Here is a 22090-nt window from a genome sequence, read left to right on the forward strand (position 1 = left end):
CTCCCCGGGCGGTGGGCGGGCCCAGCCGCTCCCCGCCCCGCCAGCCGCCCGAGCGGAGCCGCCGCGGCCGGAGCCCGATGCCGGGAGCTGGGCGCTGAGGGCGGCCCCGAGATGGGGATTCTCAGCATCACGGACCAGGTACCGCCGCCGCGCCCGCCCGCCGCCCCCGCGCCGCGCCCGGCCGCGCCGCCACGCCAGCCCGGGGATGCGCGGCCTAGTGCGCGCCGCCGCCCGCCCGCCGCCGGGCCCGGCCCGGCCGCCGCCCCAGGCCGCGGGCCCCGTCCCGCCGCCGCCCGGGGCCGCCCGTCCCGTCCCCACCTGCCGCCGGGCCCCGCCGGGCCTCCCGCGCCGCCCCGCCGCAGCCCGGGCCCGGCGCGGGGCTCGCTGCCCGCCGCGCTCCGCTCCGCCCGCGGCCGCCGGCACCCGGGCTCGGCAGCCGGGCCCAGCGGGGGCGGGACCCCGGGGAGCGGGGACCCCCGAGCGGGAATCCCCGCCCCGGGACCCCCTGCCCCGGCGGGGGTGGGACCCCGGGACCGGACCCCGGCCGCCCCGGGGTCGCTGCGCCTCCCGCTGCCGCCGCCGTCGGGTCCCCGCTGGGCTCTGGGGACGCCCCTGCGGTGCGGGGTGACTCCGTCGGGGTTTGGGGACGCCCCTGGGGCGCAGGGTCTCCCCATCGGCTTTTGGGGATGCCCCTGGGGTGCGGGGTGTCCCTGCTGGGGTTCGGGGACACCCCTGGGGCGCAGGGTCTCCCCATCGGGTTTTGGGGACACACCTGGGGTGCGGGGTATTCCCATGGGGTTTTGGGGACACCCCTGGGGTGCAGGGTCTCCCCATCGGGTTTTGGGGACACACCTGGGGTGCGGGGTGTCCCTGCTGGGGTTCGGGGACACCCCTGGGGTGCAGGTTGTCCCCAGCCCAGTTTTGGGGATGCCCCTGGGGTGCAAGGTGTCCTCAGCACGGTTTTGGAGATGCCCTTGGGGTGCAGGGTCTCCCCTTCGGGGTTTGGAGATGCCCCTGGGGTGCAGGGTGTTCCCATCAGGTTTTGGATACACTCCTGGGGTGCAGGGTGTCCCCGTTGGGGTTTGGGGACACTCCTGGGGTGCAGGGCGTCCCCAGCACGGTTCTGGGGATGCCCCTGGGGTGCAAGGTCTCCCCAGCCCAGTTTTGGGGTTGCCCCTGGGGTGCAGGGTGTCTCCCACGCTGGGTTTCAAGGCAGCCCCCACCCCGGTGCCGCCGGCGCGTGGCCCTCGCCCCGCTCCCGGCCTGCCCGGCGCGGGGTCTCGCCTGGGACCCCCGTCCCTGAGCAGCCTTCCACGGGCGCTGCCGCTCGTGGCCCTGCTTCCTTGGGCTCGCTCTCCGTACCCCATCACCAGAGCAGTGACCCCCGGTGTCGCCTTGGCTTGGACGTCTGCTCTTCCCCACTCGTTTTATATAAACCACCTTTATCCCCCTCGATTTTGGAGATCAGGGCTACCGGCTCCTCAAAACCAAATATTTACGCCTGCCTGGGGTCCGCAGCTCCTGCGGTATCGTTAATGTGGGGAGTGTTTGAAGCCTGGCAGGGTGGGTGAAGGAGGGGAGGGGTGAGGACGAGGGATTGATCTGTGATTTAAATAGAACTTTTTTTTTTTTTTGGTAACCAAAACATTTAGCTTTCCCTGTGAATGGTGGGTGGGTGTGTCAGACCCAGCACTGCTGCAAACCGCGCGCCACTGAAGACTGCTCAGGGCATAATTATCGTCTGCGATTCTGTCCCTTTTTTTTTTTTTTTTTTTTTTGAAACCTTTTTTTTTTTAATGTCTAACGAGTGATGCTGAGTCTGCTGCATTCCAGGGGAATGACTCACGTGTTCCCTCTGACCCGGGATGTGTTCCCCGTGTTTAACTGCTTTTACTTTGATGGTGGGGTGAGCAGATGAGGGTGAGGTTGGATGGGCAGAAGGGACGAGAAGGGATTGCCTTGAAAACGAAGCTCTCTTGTTCCTCCGAGAGGTCAAGATAAGCAGGGCTCGCTGGTTTTGACCGTTAGATGCAGCCTCAGGCGTGTGGGCAGAGCTGGAGGGGGTGTGCCGGGGCTGCCGCGGCGCGCTGGGGCCGCAGCACCTTGGACGTGCCACGTGAAAAGCGGCAGAGGCTCGGCCGGCCGGAGCGGGGAAGCATTGGGTTTGGCGGCGATCCTGGGGTGCCCAGTGCTGAACGGACCTAGAGCACTGCAGCCCCTTCCCCGAAGAACCTGCTGCATGAAAATGGCATTTTTAGGCCCATGAAACAAGCAATGGGGTGCAGGGTTCTCGGGTGATGCCCGGAGCTTGGGCAGCACCTAACCCACCTGCGCCGCCACGTGAACGGCTCTGGCCGTCGGTTCTGCAGCCCGCGGCACCGGCTGGCGCTGGGACCTGGGCTGGGGCTCCTGGCTTTTGCTGAGGTCTGTGAGGCAACTTCTTTGGGATGTGGGCAGCAGAATACAGGAGGAGCTCCAGGCTGGGCTTTGCCAGGCTGGGCTTTGCCAGGCTCTTTGTGCCATCGGAGCCAGCATAGTGTCGTAGGTGTTTCTCGGAAGATGGGAGAGCAGCAGTAGGTACGCAGCCTTCCGCAGGAGAGCGTGAGGCATCACCTGGTTGTGCCTTGGGAAACCTGATTCACTGTCTGCAAAGATCTGGCTCAGACCAGGGTGCTTCAGCCAGCTCGGAGGGAGGATTTTCTGGCTGTGGCTAAAGCTTTGGATAGCGGGAGCTGGGCCTGCCTTCCCGTGCTCGGGCGCTGGAGAGCCGAGCCGTGCCATGGGCACGCTGCTGGTGGCTCCGCAGGTGGGCTGCCGGGGCCGTGATCAGCGCTGCTCCTTGGGCTTGGGAAGCGGGGAGGCTTTTCCAGTGATTCCTTGGTCTGTTCACTAACAAACAACCAAGAGAAGTACCTTTGCTGGCTTGAAAATTGGTCCCTGGTGCTGGCTGAGCCACGGACGCGAGGAAGCTGTCGGGTGCTGCAGGTGGGCCTGGCTCTGGCAGCAGCAGGCGCCGGGGCCTCGTTCGTGGAGCGGGGTCCTGGCTAAATCGGGGTGGTGTGAGTCTCTGACATGCCGTGATGCTGCCGGTTCTCCTCCCTCTCGGGTCCTCCATGGGGTGCCACCTTCACCACTTGCTTCTCTTTTTCTTTGTAGCCTCCTCTGGTCCAAGCCATCTTCAACCGCGATATAGAGGAGGTGCGGTCGTTGCTGAATCAGAAGGAGAACATTAATGTACTGGTGAGTGCTGCCCGGCTGTGCTCGCTCCCCTTCCTTCACCCAGCTCTCCCCCCTTTCCTTCCCTGCGGTGTGGTTCTTTAGCAGAGGGGAGGGCAGAGGCTCCGCGGGTGAGGTGTGGGTGCCATCAAGGGGAGGCTCTTTTTGGCGAGGATGGTCAGAGCTGGGGTTTTGAAACAAAGATTTCTGGATTCTGCTCCTGGCTCGGCCACCATTTGCTGCTCAGCTTTGTCCCGTTGCCTCGATCTTGCCGTCTGTAAAATGGGGCACGTGGAAGACCGGGACTCCTGCCCCTCCCCAGGAGCCGGCGAGAGCCTCCTAAAGCTCTCGGCCCTGCAGAGCACTGCTGGGAGGCTGTGGGGTGCGCGGGAGGACTTTTCATGGAGGCTCCGCTTTGCTGCCTTGCCAGTTTACCTTTTTCTCCTTTGGGATGGCGACCCAAAATAGTTTGGTGTGAACGCAGCAGGTCTGCCCTGCGATAAGGTTGTTCCCCAGGGGGGGAGGAGGATTTGAGCTGTTCAGCAAAGCCGAGTTCACCTCACAACGTTAGGAGGGGTTTCCACTGCGCCCGTCTTAAGCCCGATGGCAGAGGGTGGTTTTGACACTTGTTCCAGCGCGGTCGGGGAGACCGGGAGAGGCGGCCGCCGTTCGGACACATCCTTCTGGGTGCTGCGAGGGGCCAGGCTGGCTCCCGGGGGAGCAGCCCTTGATAGCCCCACTTGGGTGGTGACGAGCGTTGTTTGTCCTCACGTGGAGCATGGGGACCGGGCTCCGGCGAGGGAAGGGGTGAAACCTGCCTGTGAGCGTTCCCGTCTGACTTGTCAGCGTGCCTTCCCTTGATCTGGTTTACGAGCTTCCCGCTAACAAATCAGCGGCAGATGTGCAGATAAAAAGCGCAGCCTGCTGCGACGCAGGTTGGCCGGCGCTGACTGCACCGGCCCAGGTCTGCCTGACATGGTGGCACAGTTGGACTGGTGCCGGGTCAGCAGTTACCGCGCTCTCAGCCGAAAAGCCGGGCTAAGTTGCAAGCTCTAGGCAAGAGCAGCCTGTTCTGCTTCACCGTCTTGCTCTCCCCTGAGCTGTGGCATTAACCGGGGCTCCGGTCTGTGCCGCTCCCAGCCGTGCTGCAGGCAGCTGCCAGCTTTTTGGCGCACTCCTGTTCGTTTTGCTGAGCGCTTGGTCAGGGCGTTTGCCCGGCCCAGCCTGTGGAGCCAGGGCCGGTGCTGGTGCACACCCGATCCTTGTGGTATTAAACCCCGAGATCAAGGGCAGCCGCTGTGGACGCTGGCCGGTGTCCCCGGAAGGCGAGGGCGGCCCCACGCTGGTGCCCGTGTGCCAGCAGGACTAACGATTCGATCGTATCTTAGCTTATTACACAGAGATAGCGTGGGGATTTCTTTCCATGACTGGTTCGGTTGGGGACCCGGCAGCTCTTCGTCCTCTCTTGTCAGGAGAGAGGGTTGGGATTGTTTTGCCGAGCTCTCGCGCAGCTGCTGAAGGAATAAAACCACAATTGTTAACACTTAATTTCCTTTTTGTGTGCAGGTTTAGAAATGTTGTTGCTTGTTCAGTGACCTGCCAGCTGGGTTTCACTTTCACATCCTCCTGCCTGGTTGTGCCAGCACAAGTTGTTACCAAAAAAAAAATGAAACCACCACCATTTTCCAAACAGTTTTTAACCTAATGAAAAGCAGTTGCATTCTTTTTCCCCCCAAACATAAAATCTGGGTCTTCAAACAAGTTGTGCTCGTCTGGCTTTCTACTTTTTTGCTTCCTGGCTTTAGTACATGGCATGCTCACCGAGGAAAGCCTGAACCAAATGCCTGGAGGCAGAGGTTACCCAGGGCCCAGCCCTGAGTAAACAGAAGCGAAAGGTATTTTTTCTTTGGCTAATCCAATCTAAGATCAGAGAAGGGCTTCTGCACCTTCTGCCCTCCAGCAGCGGCAGGTCTGAGTCTGGTTTCAGAGCTGTCGGTGGTTCTGAGAGGTTTTTATTGTTGGCTGAGAGGATAAAAGTGTGCAGAATGGGACGGCCTGTGCGCTGTCAGAGCGCGGCCAGGCTTTCATCTCGGATCGCAGGGTGCTTTGCAGGCGTTCATTAAGTCCAGTAGCACCGGAGCCAGGTCGAGTCAGTCTCCGGGGAGTCAGTGGCGTTACGAAATGAGTGGCCAGGGCTCTCGTGGACCTGTGCTGGGCTTATGGCCCAAGTCGCCTCTGCTCTGGCCACCAGCCGCACCCCGGCACCCGTGGAGCTCCGGAGGGGCTGTGCACCCCCTCTGCGCCGCAGGAGGGTGCTGGGTTTAAGCAGTCTTCTCCCTGTCCCGTGTCCCGAGATGCTGCACACGCTTATGGGGGTGTTGGGGCAGACTGGAGTGGAGGAGGGATTGTGCTGCGAGAGATCTCCCTGCCCTCAAAGCTCACGGACGGTTTTTGTTTCTTACATCCCTGCTCAGGACCAAGAAAGACGAACGCCGCTGCATGCTGCTGCCTACATAGGAGATGTTGCAATCCTCGAGCTCCTAATACTGTCAGGTAAGGGCCAAGGCTCGGGGCACTCGGCTCGAGTGCTGGCGCTGCCTTTAAGGCGTCTTTCTGATCTCTGGCCTTAGGGGTGCAGAGCAATAGTTTTTGGTCACCCTCCAAGCAACCGTGTGCTCATGCTTAAGCCAGTGGGGTTGCAGCCAGACGAAGATTAGGAAACGTTGCCATAATCCTGAGAGGTTTGTTCAGACAGAGAAGTGTCTTGGAACTGAAATAGCAGAGGTGGAAACCAAGCCAGGAGGGGGATGTGTGCAAGATGTTAGAAGGAGGTACTGGAGGAGGGTGCAGTGGGGATGCACGCCTCGGGGACACCTTGAACGGCAGGGTGCTCAGGGGAGCAGAGTTTCACTTGCTCGTGGAGAGGGGTCAGCTGAAAACCAGGGGATTTTGCTCAGTTTTGGCTTGCGTTACTTGGCGTAAAGCTGCCCTTCGTTTCCCTCCAGAGACTCAGCCCTGTGCTTGGGTCCTGTGCCCGTGCGGTGCAGACAGGGGAGTCTCCTCGTCCGCCGTTCACCAGTGCAGCGCCTCGGGGCACCGTGGGCTTGGCGGCTGCTTGGTGATGGTGTGGGGGAACCCCGAGGCTGGCATGATCCTATGTGACCCTCACAAGGAGAGGCTTGGGGAAATCCTTTGCTGAGGGCTTGTTAAACAGGATTGGGGATGTTCAGCTCCGTCTGCAGAGCATGGAATGCCCTTACGTGCCCCGTGTGGATTTTTTCATGCCTGTGTGTTGAGTTCTCAGCAGCAAAGACAGGCAGGGGCGTGAGGGGTCGTGGGAGCTAAGTGCCTAGCACAGATCCGGAGCTGGGATGGCAGTAATCTGTCATCTTTCCTTTCTAGTATGGAGATGCAGCTCACAGCGACCACAGCTCACAACATGAAATGCTCTGGCTTTTTGACTCACGTGGCCTTATTTTAAACTAAGGAGCAGAACCGCTCGCTGGGTCTCTTCTGTGGCTTTTTGGCTCAGTGGAGAAGCTGGCACTCTGGGAGGTGTAGTCTCTTCAGTCTCTGCCTCGCTGTGTCCCCTGCAGCGCACCGGCACAGTCTCCCGAGGGCCGTAGCTTGTTCCTCTTGCGTTTCGCAGAGTCTGTCCTCACCGAAAGCTCAGCGCAAGGTCCCCGCTCGCGGCAGAACTGGCACTCTTGCCCGGCGGGTGCCTCAGGGGTGGCTGCAGACCTTCCCCAGGGACTCCGGACCTCTCTGTCCCCTGACCCCTTCTTTTGTTCTTCCTCAGGTGCTAATGTTAACGCGAAGGACACTGTTTGGCTCACTCCGTTACACCGCGCTGCGGCTTCTCGTAACGAGGTAGGTTCCCTCTGGCTCTGTCTGCTCCTGGCATGGGAGTGGTGGGCACTGATGGGGACCGTGCTTCTCCTTCTCTTTTCCATCTTGCCTGGTTTTGGCTGGGATGGGTGCTCTCGTGGGAGTGGAGAGGGGACGAACGTGTAATTCAGAGGCTGAAAATGAGAGCTGGAAAAAAAGCTCCTCGGTTGCCTTCCCTCCATCCTTTGGGAGTTAGCACATGCGTTTTCCCCACAACATCTTTCTCCCCGCCTTTCCCTTTCCCCAGGGCTTTGTCTAATCCAGCTTTACATTTCTTTGAGGGATGATGGGGCTCTCACCCTTTCTCTCAGGGGCCGATTCCAAAGGATCTTGTTGGAAAGATTTCCTGACGTTTAGCTTTTGTGGGCTTAACTTCATCCCACTTAACTTTGTCCTGTTTTGAGTTGCTGGAGAGCAAGAAACTCTGTGGTCATGTTGGTTGGAGCCAGGGATCAGGAGCCCTGACTCTGACGTGCAGGGCAAGCTACCACGTATCGACTGGTTGCGTGAATTCTCTTAATCGGCAGCAGACACGGCATGAAATGCATTAACGTAAACCTCTACTGAAGGCATTTGCTGTGAACATGTGTGGACAGTTACTGTGGGTCGCTAAAATACGGGAGCTCAGCAAGTCGAGACTGTTTTGCTGTCAGGTCTGAAGTGCTGCTTGTCTGTGAATTTGAGCACGTTGGTTTGCTTCTCTGCCTCAGCTCAGATGTGCTGGAGAGTCACCTCCCTCCTTCTGTTCTTCCCCGGGGTGCCTGGCACAGGGCTCCACCAGTGCCCTGCGTGCCCAGCTCCCGAGAGGAGCCTTCCCGAAATGCCTGTGTGCTCCACAGCTCTTCCTGCCGAGAGCCTGCTCTCTGGGATTGCTGGGTTTATGTCCCGCCGGGCCGTTTCAGGTGCTTCTCCCAGCTGGGAGTGGTATCGGCTAGCGCTGGGAGGAGAGAGCAGCACAGCCAGCCGTGGGGCTGGGATCGTTGGAAGCGCTGCCCCGATACTGCGTGGAAGTGGGCAGCCTGTAAACCGTAACAAGGAAAATGTGGGGTTGCAGCAAACAGCCTCTACCAGCAAAAGGGGGAAGTAATTATCCAATATAGGTCAGTGGGTCACATTTGTCATCCCCCGGGCGCTTCGCACCTCTGAGTCATGGGTGAACACTCACTTACAGTTAGCTCACGTGGCTCGGAGGGATTTCTCCCGTGCCGGTACCCCCGTGCAGCCGCGTTTCACAGCTGCGCTCGGGTGGGATGAGCCCGGCTCATTCAGGTCCCCCACACTGAACTCCAGCCTGGAAGGAGCTGGAGCAGCCCAGCTGAGGCCTGGAGGATGTGCATTCTCCCTGCTCATCCTTGGAGTCTCTCTCATGCTGTCTTTACCTCTCTCACCCTTTCTCTGTGATAACATGCTGAAACACAATAATACGTGAGCTTCAAAATGTCCCTGGGGACACGAACGCAAACGAGTCCTTTCCTTTGACGGAGTGGGGAGAAGCCGTAGTTGCGAGCGTGCGGTGGTTTCAGCTCAGCCCCTCAAGGGCAGCTCTGGCTCGCGGGGCTGTAGGCTGGTGTGGATCTGGGCAGCCCTGTGTGTGCTGAAAGCGTGAGGGGGACCGAGCTGCAGCTTCCCCCGCCTGGCTGGAGGGCTTCTGCGGGCTCCAGCAGGTTGGGTTAGAGCTCTGCTTTCCTCTGCTCCTGCTAGAAGGCACTTCACCTCCTCCTGAAGCACTCGGCAGACGTCAATGCCCGCGACAAGTATTGGCAAACGCCTCTGCACGTCGCCGCTGCCAACCGGGCCACCAAGTGCGTGGAGGCCATCATCCCCCTGCTGAGCACTGTCAACGTTGCGGACCGCACGGGCCGCACGGCGCTGCACCACGCCGTGCACAGCGGCCACCTCGAGGTAGGCGAGGGGGGTTTGGGCGCAGGGGGTCCCGCCTGTGTCCCCCTTTCTGGGCCCGGGCTTCGCAGGTGGCGAAGGCGCCTCTGCCTGCACAAGTGGGGAGGAATGGCAGCCTTGCCTCTCTCACCACTTCTCCCCATCCAGATGGTGAACCTGCTGTTGAACAAAGGGGCCAGCCTGAGTACTTGTGACAAGAAGGACCGCCAGCCCATCCACTGGGCAGCTTTCCTAGGTAGGTTTTTCCCATGAGCTTCAGTCCTGGTTCTTCTCCCACGTTGCTTGCTGCCTATGGATTCACCTTTCAGGGTGGTGGGGCTCCCCAGAGGCTGCTGTGCCCAGGTCTCCATTTTCCGGGGTCCCCTGGCTCTTACCGCTCTCTCCCGGACAGGGCATTTGGAAGTTCTGAAGCTGCTGGTGGCCCGGGGAGCCGATGTGATGTGTAAGGACAAGAAGGGCTACACCCTGCTGCACACTGCGGCAGCCAGCGGCCAGATCGAAGTCGTGCGTCACCTGCTGAGGCTGGGAGTCGAGGTAAGACCCCCGCGGCCGCAAGCGGGGTGGGCTGGGGCGCAGGCCAGTCTGGAGACAGGAGTAGGAGACGGTGCTGGGCGGTGGCAGGAGCCCTGGCTGGTTCTCGGCTGCCTTTTTTTCTTCCCGAATCCCCAAATCCTCTGGGGTTTGTTGCTCCCACAGATTGATGAACCAAATTCCTTCGGTAACACTGCACTTCACATTGCCTGTTACATGGGCCAAGATGCCGTGGCCAACGAGCTGGTCAATTACGGCGCCAACGTCAATCAACCTAACGAGAAGGGCTTCACCCCTCTGCACTTTGCTGCCGTCTCCACCAACGGGGCCCTGTGCCTAGAGCTCCTCGTGAACAACGGGGCCGATGTCAACTTTCAGGTCTGGCGCTGAGGGGCTGAGCTGGGGGACGGGGGCAGCGGGGACCCGCTGCCCGAGGGGCGAGCTCAGGGAGGGTGGTGGGAAGCCTGACACGACGTCGCTTCCGCTCTCCGCAGAGTAAGGAAGGGAAGAGCCCTTTGCACATGGCTGCCATTCACGGACGGTTCACACGTTCGCAGATCCTCATTCAGAACGGTGAGTGGCTTCTTCCTCCGGCCCTGGGTTACCCCAGCCTTTTCTTGTGCTTGTCAGCACCTGCCTCCAGGACCTCCCTGCGTGTTTGCCCGGAGGGTTTAAGAGCTCTATGATTACCGCTCAGATTCGCTCTGTGCTCTTGGGGCTGTTGCCGGTGGCCCTGTGCTGCTTGGGGGTGGCAGGGAGTGTGCGTGCCCTCAAGGGCAGCGAAGTGCAGACCAGGGGACTGAAATTCCAGCCAGGTCAGAGCTGCTGTGGCCAAAGAACATTCCCACTGCCACATCCAGCCTGAAAGACAATATTCTTGTAAGAGGGCTGCAGGCCTGGCAGACACCCCAGGGGTTCAGCCGGAGACCTCCAGGGCTGAACACATCCCCTCCTGGGGCAAGGGGAGAGATCTAATGCCCTGGGTTTGCAGGATACAAGCGGGCTCTCAGCTCAGAGAGCAGTTTACAGTTCTCCTTCTGCACGATGCTGAATGGACTCGAGTTGTTAGCTGTGTCCCTGAGACAGGGATGCGGCCGTTGGAACAGCCTGGGCTGCTCGGGACCAGAACACAGAGACCTGTTGGCAAAGCACTTGGCTTTTCCTTTCTAGGCAGTGAGATTGACTGTGCTGACAAATACGGCAATACCCCCCTCCACGTTGCTGCTAGATATGGCCACGAGCTGCTAATTAGTACTTTGATGACGAATGGTGCTGACACTGCAAGGTAAGGACAGACTCTTCCTCCCTTTCCCTGCCCTGGGCTGGAGGATGCGGGAATGATCCATCCTGACTCCCTTTTCGTCTCCTGGCAGGCGTGGGATCCACGACATGTTCCCTCTGCACTTAGCTGTTCTCTTTGGATTTTCAGACTGTTGTCGTAAGCTACTTTCCTCAGGTGAGCGGCTCGGCCACCCCTCCTGCGGCGGGGGCAGTCGGGGGACCCTCGAGCCTCCCCCTGACTCCCTGCCCCTCCTGCCACCCAGGTCAGTTGTACAGTATCGTCTCCTCGCTGAGCAACGAGCACGTGCTGTCTGCAGGCTTCGATATCAACACGCCTGACAACCTCGGGAGGACTTGCCTCCACGCTGCTGCTTCTGGAGGGTGAGCTGTGCATGGGGCGCTGGTCCCGCATCGCGTGCGGGAGCGTTGCTGCCAGCCCCCGGCCCAAACCGTAACCCTCCCCTCCACCCGTGAGCTACAGCATGGGCAGCCCAGTGTAGTGCTTCGGTCAGGACTGGGAGTCGGACCCCTGGGTGCCGTTCCCGGCTCTGAGAGAGAACGGAGAGCTGTGTTTAGAGCAGGAATGAAAATAGAAACCTTTTGGCTCTGTTCGGCTGCTGACTCTGCGACTCGCCCTGGTCGCTCCCCTCCGTGGCTGTTTACCCTTCTTTAAAAGGGGGCTAAAATGCTTCCTTGGCTGAGAGTTCATCAAGGGCTCACAAGCTGATGCCTGAAAAGCAGCAGGGATTTCGCTGGCTGTGTAAATGCCTCATATTGTTTGCCAGGGAGTTTGGTTTCACTCAGCGCGTTGAGAGCGAACGCGGCTGCAGCGATACGGCCGAGGTGTAGAGTCCCGTCAAGGACCTTGTTTCTGTTACGTCTGTACGATGCTTGAGAGGCAGTCACCGAGCCGTCCTTCGGCATCGCAGCGCTGTTACCCTGCCTGAGCGGCGGGAACAATGCACTGACGCAGAAGCCAGAAATCCTAGATCTTTTTTGTAGCATAAAATCCAGTGCGTCAGCTGCACTAATGCCACGGCTAATGTCTTTCTATAATTGCCCGGTTGTCTGAGAGGTCCGTGCAGTGCAGGATAGCGCTGGTAAGGCAGGAAGCATGAAGGGTTATTTCACTGGAGAGCAGGGAAAAGCTTTGTGTATGCAGCGTCCAGCCATGGCTGCGGTTCTTATGCTGCTCAAAGATAACAAACTGAATTGAGCTTCGGCACGTCCGGGCTGTGCGGGTGAGAAGCGTAGCTGGCTTGTCTGCGACTAGGAGGAGCTTGCGTTCCTGCTGTGGTCCCTTCTGATCTGTGTCTAACTCATCTCCCTACCTCCTGTAGGAACGTTGAATGTCTTAATTTGCTGTTGAGCAGCGGTGCTGACTTGAGGAGGAGAGATAAGTTTGGAAGGTAAGTGTGCTGTGGGCCTCGCAAGGGAGTAAGGGTGATTCCTCCTGCCCTAAAGCAGCTGGAGCACACCCAGCCTGCGTTTGGGCTGGGACATGCCTAAGACCTTTGCTGCGTTTGGTGTCTAAAGCCGCTTCCTTCACCCCCTCGCACCTCAAGGCGCCCGGCTCTGGCCCTTCAGAAGGAGCTGCTGACACGAACCCTTGAGTCAGAGCAGGGCGCAGCTCAGCAGCGGCGGGGTGGCTGGCTCCCCGGGTCCTGCCTTGCTGCCAGGCGAGTTTCTGCATCTGCGACAGGCAGTGCTGCTAAGCCCCCTTCTCCTTTCCCCCTTCCCAGGACTCCACTGCACTACGCGGCTGCCAACGGCAGCTATCAGTGTACGGTGACGCTGGTCACGGCAGGAGCCAGTATTAACGAGGCTGACTGTAAAGGCTGTACCCCCTTACACTATGCTGCTGCTTCGGACACGTACAGGAGGTGAGTGTCTCGGGGGCGCGCGCTCCTGGCTGCTGGGGCTGGAGACGATGGCCCGCTGCTGGGCGGTGATGCTCTGCTGTTCCCTGGCTGCCTCCCTGCAGCTGATGCTCAGCGGTTCGTGAAGAGGGGAGTGCTTTGAGGAGCGTGGGTAGGAGGGGGTAATCAGCAGACTGATGCAGGTCTCTGACCTTTCAGAGCAGAGACTCATTCAGGAAACAGCCATGACACTGATGAGGAGCCACTGAAGGAGTCCAGGCTGAAGGAGGCGTTCTTGTGAGTCCACACCGCAGCCCCATCTGGCAGCTGTTTGTTGTTTACCCCTTCCCCGAACCCCTGCATGCAGTCGCTACAAATACCTTGCTTCTGCTTCCGCTGAAGTGAGCAGTGATGCCTTGGAGGAAACATCTGCTGATTTGATTCTCGAGGCAAACCTGGCCATCGCTTCCCGCTCCTCACGTCCAGCGGGCTTCGCATGCGCTCCGTGTCTTGAGGGGATTAGTGCAGCACCTGCTAGGGGATGAAAGCAGGGGGGTCCCTGCAAAGCTCTGCCTCTCCAGTCTCCCCTTTTTCTTCACCTCCCCTTTCTCTTGCTCGTTGCAGTTGTTTAGAGTTCTTGCTGGATAATGGTGCTGACCCATCCCTCCGGGACAAGCAGGGATATACCGCTGTCCACTATGCAGCTGCGTACGGCAACAGGCAGAACCTCGAACTGGTGAGTGAGCCAGAGAAAACCCTCTGTGCTGCCAGGAGACGGGGGAGGTCCCCCCTGAGGAACGTGGCAAGCCCCGCGGTGTCCAGGTGTGGCTAAAGGACTGCGTGTGTTGTAGGCACAACGGTGTCGGGGTTTGCCCAGGAGGAAGGGAGATGGGGTTGATTAAAAAGCATGGGGACTCTTGGGGAGCCGTCGTGCTGGGAATACCTTGGACAAAAGACCTGGGCCTGAGCGAGATGCCTGAGGGAAAGGAGCTTTGTTACCCAGCACAGGGTGACGTATGGATGTCTTGCTTACATCCTTGGCAATAGAGCAAGGCTGGGCTTTTAAATAAAAGCCTGGAGAGCTGTGCCAAGGAAGAGCTCTTGCAGTACTGAAAACGCCTTGTAGCTGTCTGAAATGCCTGCATTGTCACAGGGTGAGCTTGCAGCCGTCTGGGTACAGGAAATCATATGAGCAGTGGGGAAGCTTCTGGATAGGGAGGACTTGATGTGACTGTGCAGGGCCCAAAGCCAGGTTAAGGAAGGTCCCTTCCTGAAATTCAGGTCATCCTGAAGCAGACGAGCAGGTTTTCTAGCCCCTCTGCAGCCTGCAGTCTGTCGAAGCCTCCGTGAGTTCAGGATCAGTTACGGTTTTGTGTTGTTGCAGCTCCTGGAAATGTCTTTTAACTGCCTGGAGGATGTGGAAAGCACCATTCCAGTCAGCCCTTTGCACTTAGCTGTAAGTACGGCCGGCCCAGCCCCGGGGCTGCGGAGGGCACTTGGCTCCGTGCGGGGTTCATCCTGGAGAGGTGCTGGCTCCTGGGCAGCGCGGGCTGGGTCCCTGCAGCTGTCGGTGCTGAGCGGGGCAAAGGAGGAAAGGCGCCGGCGGCTGGGGAGCAAGCTCTCCCCATAGGCCGTCGGTCGAAGTCCCTTTGATTTGTATGTTAAACTCCTCGCTCTCTCCAGGGCTTTCTGGTTGCTGCTGTTTGGAGCCGCCTCCCTCGTCCGAGTGTGGGCAGGGGCGGGAGCGGGCGAGGGCTTTGCGTGGGACCCGGGTGCAAGCGAGAGGCAATGGCCGGGCAGGAGCTGATCTGGCTGGAGGGACCCAGGGAGCAGGAATTGCCCGGGGGGGGGACTTCTGGGCGCAGCCTCTCCAGGCACCGCTTTGACGAGGTTTGCTTTGTCCTCAGGCCTATAATGGTCACTGTGAAGCCCTAAAGACACTTGCCGAAACCCTCGTGAACCTCGACGTGCGGGACCACAAGGGGCGGACGGCGCTGTACCTCGCCACGGAGAGAGGCTCCACGGAGTGCGTGGAGGTGCTCACCAGCCACGGCGCGTCCGCCCTGGTGAAGGAGAGGAAGAGGAAGTGGACCCCTCTCCACGCTGCAGGTGACGGAGGGCAGACGGGGCCGGGGGTGGCGAGGGAGCGTGTCCAGGGCCCTTCCAGCCACCGGCGCCACCGCTGCTATGCCCGTTCACCCGGCTGCTGTGCGGGGAGAGGGAAGGGACTGTGGTTTAGGATGGGGCCAGTGCAGCCTGCTGTGATGTGCCAGCAGAAGCTGAGGGTCCAAGTGGCTCAGCAGCGGGTGGGAGAGAAGACACCAGCAGCTCCTGCACACACGTGTCTTCAGCTCAGCCTGTGCACGTGCTAATCAGTCCTGTAGCCTGGCAACCACATAACGAATTTGCTCGGCCACGTGTGCCTGGCTGCCGGGCACGAGCCCTTCCTTTGCTTTGCGGCGGCGGCTGGAAGGAGGGGACCCATCTGCACGTGTGTGTGACTCCTTTCCTCCTGACTTGTCTCCAGCTGCCAATGGGAACACCGATTCCCTGCACCTCCTGATAGACAGCGGGGAGCGGGCAGACATCACCGACGTCATGGACATCCACGGCCAGTGAGTTTGTCTGATGTTTCTCTTGGGATCTGTGTGGCACAGGGTCAGGCCCCTTGCAGGGCGGCTGGGACAGGGGGGAGAGGGCAATGCTTGAACGCAGCTGATTGCCAAGCCCACCCTCCTCCCTGCAGAACCCCACTGATGCTGGCGATCATGAATGGCCACGTTGACTGTGTCCACCTCCTGCTGGAGAAGGGATCCACAGCCGATGCAGCGGACAAGAGGGGAAGGACCGCCCTGCACCGAGGGGTGAGTGCATCCCTCTCACCGGGGCAGGCCTGCAGCCCTGCAGCTTCTGCTCGTCCTCCTGAGCAGAGGCTGCTTGGAGAACAACCAAGGGGTTCCTTTTGTTGCAAGAGTCCTGAGTGAGACAGCCCATTTTCCCTTCCTGAGATGCAGCATCTGAGAAGGAAGCTGTGGAAGAAGCGGGTAGTTCTGTTGTTAAATGATTGAAAGGTGAGATCTGACCTCCTGGTCCTCTTTCCTGGCCGCAGGCTGTGACGGGCTGTGAGGACTGCCTGGCTGCCCTGCTGGACCACGATGCCTTCGTTCTGTGTCGGGATTTCAAAGGCCGGACCCCGATCCACTTTGCGTCGGCGTGCGGGCACTTAGAAATCCTGAGGACCCTGCTGCAGGCAGCCCTCTCTACTGACCCTCTGGACTCTGTGGTGGACTACAGCGGTTACTCACCGATGCACTGGGCTTCGTACAGTGGTAAGGACCCGGGCTGGGCCCCTGCCCACCCCTGCTCGGGCTATTGATGGGGAGGAGGGAGCCAGGGAGAGCCGGGTTATCCCTCTGTCCCCCACTGCTCTGGGAGCCGTCAGCCCAGCAGTGAGTTCAGCCTGGTGGAAGGGACGGCGCAAATCTGGGAGGGAGGCAGGGAGGTTTTTCTCCCCCTGCCAAGCTCCTTAGAAGAGGAATGAAATATGAAAACAGCTATTACAGAACAGCTGAGGCTGCTTCCTCCAGGACTGCTGGATTTATAGGCTTACTTGGCCGTCACCCTGGCTGCAGAGTGATGGGGCTGATAGGGCAACAGGAAGGGACGTCTCAGCGTTTCAAAGGGAAGCTAGCAATGTGGCTGTGAAGTCCTTCAGGAGACGGTGTGGAATTAGAAACCTCCTGAAGGGCAGCAGCTTTGCTGCCAGGGAGGAAACAAAACCACTGCCTCTGTGCTGGGGAACGGGCTCGTTTGGGCGCTTCGGTGCCGCTGGTCCTGAGCAGCCTTTGAGGCCGCCGGCTCTTTGACATGGGGAGAGCCAGAGGGGCCTTCAGTCCCTTCTGGCTCCGTTACAGGTGAGGAACCGCAGGCTGGGTGCTGATGTACTTCTGTCCCTCTCTCCTCCCAGGGCATGAAGATTGTCTTGAATTGTTACTTGAACACAATCCGTTTGCGTACCTAGAAGGAAACCCCTTTACTCCATTGCACTGTGCAGTGTAAGTGGCGCCTGGGACCTGCCCTGGGTTCTTCCCAGCCAGGTGATCTGGCAGAGGGGATATGTGGTCTGTGGAGGAGCTCCAAACCCTGCCCTTCTTGCCAAGGGCTCTTTCCTGGGCGGCAGCGGCTCCTCAGGGGGGTAGCACCTGCTCATCCCAGCTCCCCATGGCAGGGAGGCGGTTGCTGGACTGCTGGAGGCCCTCGGGGAGCCGCGAAGCAGCTGTCTCGTTGGCTGTGCGCAGCACAGCCGGGGCTGTCGTGCCAGACTCCCGTGCCAGCGGGCTTTCCGCTCGATGGAGCTAATGGAGCTGCTAAGGGCTGGTGGTTCAGTCCTTGCTGGCCCTCTTGGATGGCTCATCTCTGCTCTTTGGTTATGGAGCATCTCAGGAAACCTCCAGGCTTCCCGTGAGGCTCTGGAGATGGGCTCCGGTGGGAGAAGGGCTCCACGGTGTCCCAAGCCTTCTTCCTCAGAGGTGTCTGGGGCGGCGTGAGCAACATCGCTGGGGTCCCACGGGGCACGGAGGGGTTTGGGGCTGACGGTGATTCCTTGGCTCTGCAGCGGGCAGAGGAAGGAGTGCGCGGCCCTGGGAAGCTGTGGAGGGATAAGGAAGGTGGAGGCATTGCCGCATTTTGCCTGGGGTGGGCCTGGTGCGTCCTCGGGACCCGTAGCAGCAAAGGGATGGGTAAGGCTGTTGTCTGGCATGGTACTGTGGTTCCTTGAGTAATACCGAGAAGGGTAAAGGGGTGTTTTACCCTAAACAACTCCAGACCAGCTGCTGTTTGCATCCAAGCCCCAGGAATGTGCTGCAGACGTGCTAATGCTGGTTAGTTTTGTTCTAACCTTCCTTCTTGTCCCCCCCGCAGAATTAACAACCAGGACGGCACTGCTGAAATGCTGGTGGAAGCATTAGGTGCCAAGATTGTTAATAGCAGAGATGCCAAAGGAAGGTGAGTGCAGGCTCGTCCCTCTCGTCACCCGCTCCCTGGTGCTGCTGGGTGGTGGCTGTGACTCCCACAGTGATTTCCACATGGCTTCCCATGGCACAAAGGGACTCTGACGTCCCCAAACATGTCTGTAGGCTTGGGCAGTCTTGCTGGGGTGGGTGCTATGCCCTCCTCTTTACCCGCTCTCTCGTCTTCCCAGGACACCCCTTCACGCTGCTGCCTTTGCAGACAACATCCATGGTTTACAGCTGCTTCTGCGCCACCAAGCCGAGGTGGACATGGCTGACAAGCTGGGGAGGACTCCCCTCATGATGGCTTCTGAGAACGGGCACACTGCAGCAGTCGGTACGTGGCTAGCAGCCGCTTTCCCCATATGGGGTGCAAGCCTCCCTGTGCCTACTCTGTAAGCGGGTCCCGTGGGAGCCGGGCTGTCCCTCTCCTCGTAGGCACGCTGGGACAGCTGCCCCACTCCTGCCCCCTCGGCGCATGGCCGCTGCCCCACGCTGCCGGGCTCTGGGCTGCTGCTTCTCTACAGCAGCTGTCCCTCCTCATTTCAGAGTTCCTGCTGTACCAAGCAAAAGCAAGCATAACTGTGCTGGATGTCAACAAGAACACAGCTCTTCACCTGGCCTGCAGCAAGGTAGGGAGACGGCCGCTCGCAGCTGTGATTGCAGTCACCATCGCCTTCAGCCTTGCCACCTTAATGAGAGGGGTTGTCCACCTAGTGCTGCCCCACCGGCGCAGAGGCGAGGGCCCTGGGCTTGCTCTGCCTGCCTGCTTACCTGTCTTGACCTGTACGGGTGCTCCTGATTCAGTTTTGAGCAGCTTAAGTTGTAGCCCAGACCCGTCTGTATTCTTCCTGGGGCCCCCTCTCTGAGCTCGGTGTGCTTGCTGGGGCGTGGTGGGAGCAGGAGGCTCGTGATCAGCGTGTCCACGCAAAGGAGATGCTGCAGAGGAGATGGAGGGGTCAGCAGCTTGCCTTCTCGGGCCCCGCCAAAGTGGCGAACTGTTGTAGGAGGTTGGGTTTAGGGAACGTTTCCGTATCCGAGGGAATCACGTTCCACTCGGACAGCACCAGGTCCCCTCCGCTGCCCCTGCGTTCCTGCTCGTGTGCTATGAACAGTCTGGTCTCCTTTCCAGGGTCATGAAAAGTGTGCCTTGTTGATCCTGGGGGAAACCCAAGACCTTGGCCTTATCAATGCAAGTAACAGTGCTCTGCAAATGTGAGTATTTGGGCAGCTGGCACCAGCGGGGAAAACCAGGGCTGTGCTGGGTGGGGGCGATGCGTTGGCAAAAGGGCGGCGGTAGGAGCTCTCCTCCTGCTCGGTGCGTGCGGGGAGCGTGCAAGCAGGTAAGCTCAGGAAGTCAAGCGTCTGCCCTCAAAGCCGCTCGCAGGGGCCCCTTGTTTTAGCACAAGGTGTTAAAGGCAGGTGGCTCCGCCGCCGGCTTAACGCTGCCTTTCCCTCTCCCCCCAGGCCGCTCCACATCGCCGCTCGGAACGGGCTGGCCTCCGTCGTCCAGGCCCTGCTCAGCAGAGGTGCCACTGTGCTGGCTGTGGATGAAGAAGGTGCGTGTTCCCCGTGGGTGCCCGGGCGGGTTCACGCGATGTCCCTGGGGGACGGGAGCTGCCTGGGGGAAGCGCTCAGCCAGGATCGGAAGGATTGCCGCATCCTTTCCGCCACTGAGCAGCACGTTCTCAGCTCGTGGCATCGCAGGAACGGCCTGGATGAGGACGTTAGCACCCTGCGATCCCCTCTGAAAGCGTTTCCAGGTGCCACAGGTGTTTGAAATATCTCTTTTGCTCCCCATGCACCTTCTGGTGGCTGTCTGGCTCTCCTGCCAGGCACAAAACCAGCCCAGCCTGAGCCAGCAATAAGCTGTTGACTCACTTGCAAGTTGGCAGAATCTGGTTGCTGTGGCCAGAAGCTTTTTCTCCCGGCAGAGTTCTTGCTCTGCTGTAACACCTTTAAGTTGTGAAAAATATCATTGCGTCTGCCGTGCTGCCAGGGCTTCCGAGGCTTTTTATTTGTCTCCTGCCGATCCTGGCACGCTTCAAAGCGGTGGCTGCATTCTCAGGGATTGCCGGTGCCCAGAAGCAGGGTCTCTTGAGATAAAGACGAATAGATGTCCTGATCCTTCAATGCGGGGGTGAAAACTGCCCCAACCGAAGCGCTCCCCGGGGAAGGCGCCTCTCCGGGGCAGTTCTTCACCCCCGGCTCTGTTCTAGGTCATACCCCAGCCTTGGCATGCGCCCCCAACAAGGACGTTGCCGACTGCCTGGCACTTATCCTCTCCACCATGAAGCCTTTCCCACCTAAAGACGCCATCAGCTCTTTCAGCTTCAACCTCCTCAAGAACTGCGGCATTGCAGCCAAAACCGCCGCCTGCGGGGCCCTGCCCAACGGCAGCACCTGCCCCTACAGCAAGGACCGGCACAATGCCATCGGCTTGGACGGCTGTTACTCGGAGTAGCTTAAACTATGGGTGACCTAATATCTTATTATATTTATTTAGAAATTCTATAAATATAGGGCACTTTAAAGGAGAACAAGACTGGGCAGGCCTTCTAGCGTGGCCGGGTAGGCCAAGAGTTCAGAGCTTCCTCTTCTCGCTGGATTGCCAGCGCGGTGCCAAAGCTGTTAATTGGTTTAATGAGCAGCTGGCAGTGCCGCTCCCATCCCCTGCCCCTTCTCAACCCTCTCCCCGTCAGCCCGTGCTCGCACCCCTCTGACGGCAGGGCGGGAGACGGATGCTGCGGGCTCGGGGCTTCGCCCGGCCGAGGCGAGGCAGGTGCCACCATCCGCTGGCCCGCAGACGGGAAGGGGCTTTGTCCCCCAGCTTTCGGGGTGGGTTGAAATCGCTTCTGGTGTTTCCCGGTGCCCCGTGGCAGCCTCCTGCCCTGCCTCGCCCCGAGCCCGCGCTCCGGCCGGGACAAGGAAGCCTGAACTCTTGGTGGGATGGGGGGCGGGCGTCTTGGGAATTGGCTGGTCTTGCAAGCGCTGGGGTGGGTGTTAGCTCCTGGCCAAGTGCCACTGTAACTGCTCCTCTCTCGCAATCACTTTTTTTCTCACGCTCATCCTTCGATTCCAATACAAACACTTGAATCAAGATCTACTGTACCTGGGACACTAAAATATCCTTTTGGCAGCTGTCATTTATATGCAAAAACGGGTGCTGCTGCCCAACCCCGCGGTCGGCTGGCTGCGGATGCGCTGCTGGAGCCTCCCTCCCCACACCAGGCACTTTAGGGATTCTGTTGGTTGGTTTTTTTTTTTCTTGGCAAAATGTCAGATCCTAAGAAATGATTCTTTTTTGAATTTTCGTTCTCTGTTTTGCGTGGCCGTTTCCATGCGAGAGTCAGTGTTGCTTTTTTTTAAAAAAAAGAAAAAAGTTATTTATAAAGAAATGAGCATTTACCTTTAAAAAAACAACAAAAAACATAAAAAAATATTCTGAAAGTTTTAGCCTTTTAATAAGGAAAAAAATGCACTTCAAAGTCCTCATTCACAACCCTAAGTAAGTCTGTGTTTGTTTTCCTAATGCAGCATCTTGGCAGGTTTATTAGCGTGCGTGTATGTGGGATCATTGTTTTTTGTTTTGGGTTTTCTGTTTTTAATTTTAGAAATCATATTTATAATGCAGGTTTGAAGCATTCGAGAATGTTGCACTGTTTTTTTCCGTTGTGGTTTTTTTTTTTTTTTCTTTTTTCCTTCTGAATTACTGTAACAGTATCATGTGCAAAAAACAATACTCTTTCTCCATATCACGAGTCTGTTCAAAGCCAAAGACTGAGATGCAGAGAACGAGAACGGGCTGACAGGGCAACAAGCATTTCGGGAACCATCTTCTCCCCCGGCCTCCTTTCCCTCGCAGCCTTGCCGACAGCGGGGAGCCTGGGGCTGGGGCCGCGGCTCCCGCCCGTGGCATCCCAGCGTGATCCCTCCGGGATGGGAGCGGGGAGAAAAGGATCCCTCGCTCCCACCGAGTCCTCGGTGGCCGCTCGCCTCCTCTTTGCCGGCAAGACTGCGACGGGATCGCGCGAGCCTCGCGCTGCGGCTCTTCTGCCCAGCGTTTCGGAGAGAAAAGCATTTCTGTAACCAAAATAAGGTATTACGTCTTTTTTCTTCTTTTGTTTTTTAAAAGTAGTTTCTCAGTGAAGGTGGCTCCCGTTAGGGCGGCGTTTGTCAGGTTTAGGTTGTGGTGTGGAGCAGGCGCTGGAGCCGGGGGAGGCTCCCGGCGGGCGAGGGTGCTGCTGGCAGCCCGCGGGGAGGGTCCCCTCGCACTGTTTCTTTCTTTTACCAAAGCCAAACTCTTAGAACCAAATATGAAGTTTCAGTCTTGGCCTTTGGGTGATAAGCACATTTTCTTGACGTTTCACGTAGGAGTTTTTCCCGGAGGGGAGCGGGGTTGGGGAC

General features: G+C 59.0%; 1 protein-coding gene across 2 annotated transcripts; it reads left to right on the forward strand.

The window, feature by feature from the left end:
- Positions 1-21806, forward strand: ANKRD52 (ankyrin repeat domain 52). Of its 2 annotated transcripts, XM_082332553.1 has the most exons (28): positions 1-138; positions 3157-3240; positions 5691-5769; positions 7016-7086; positions 8806-9006; positions 9151-9238; positions 9395-9537; positions 9700-9912; positions 10029-10107; positions 10705-10819; positions 10908-10990; positions 11079-11196; positions 12156-12224; positions 12558-12698; positions 12894-12971; positions 13299-13410; positions 14059-14130; positions 14582-14783; positions 15202-15289; positions 15421-15538; positions 15784-16003; positions 16642-16729; positions 17595-17678; positions 17875-18020; positions 18233-18315; positions 18816-18898; positions 19151-19242; positions 19903-21806. In XM_082332553.1, exons 1-28 carry the CDS (start codon positions 112-114, stop codon positions 20145-20147), a joined length of 3222 nt encoding a protein of 1073 aa, XP_082188679.1. In that variant the 5' UTR covers positions 1-111; the 3' UTR covers positions 20148-21806. The 2 variants fall into 2 exon arrangements, with proteins under 2 accessions (XP_082188679.1, XP_082188680.1); XM_082332554.1 differs by lacking the exon at positions 12894-12971.
- The last annotated feature ends 284 nt before the right edge of the window (positions 21807-22090 follow it).

This window comes from Platalea leucorodia, assembly GCF_965183815.1.
Source record: "Platalea leucorodia genome assembly, chromosome: 23".
In the NCBI taxonomy this organism is placed as follows: Eukaryota; Metazoa; Chordata; class Aves; order Pelecaniformes; family Threskiornithidae; genus Platalea; species Platalea leucorodia.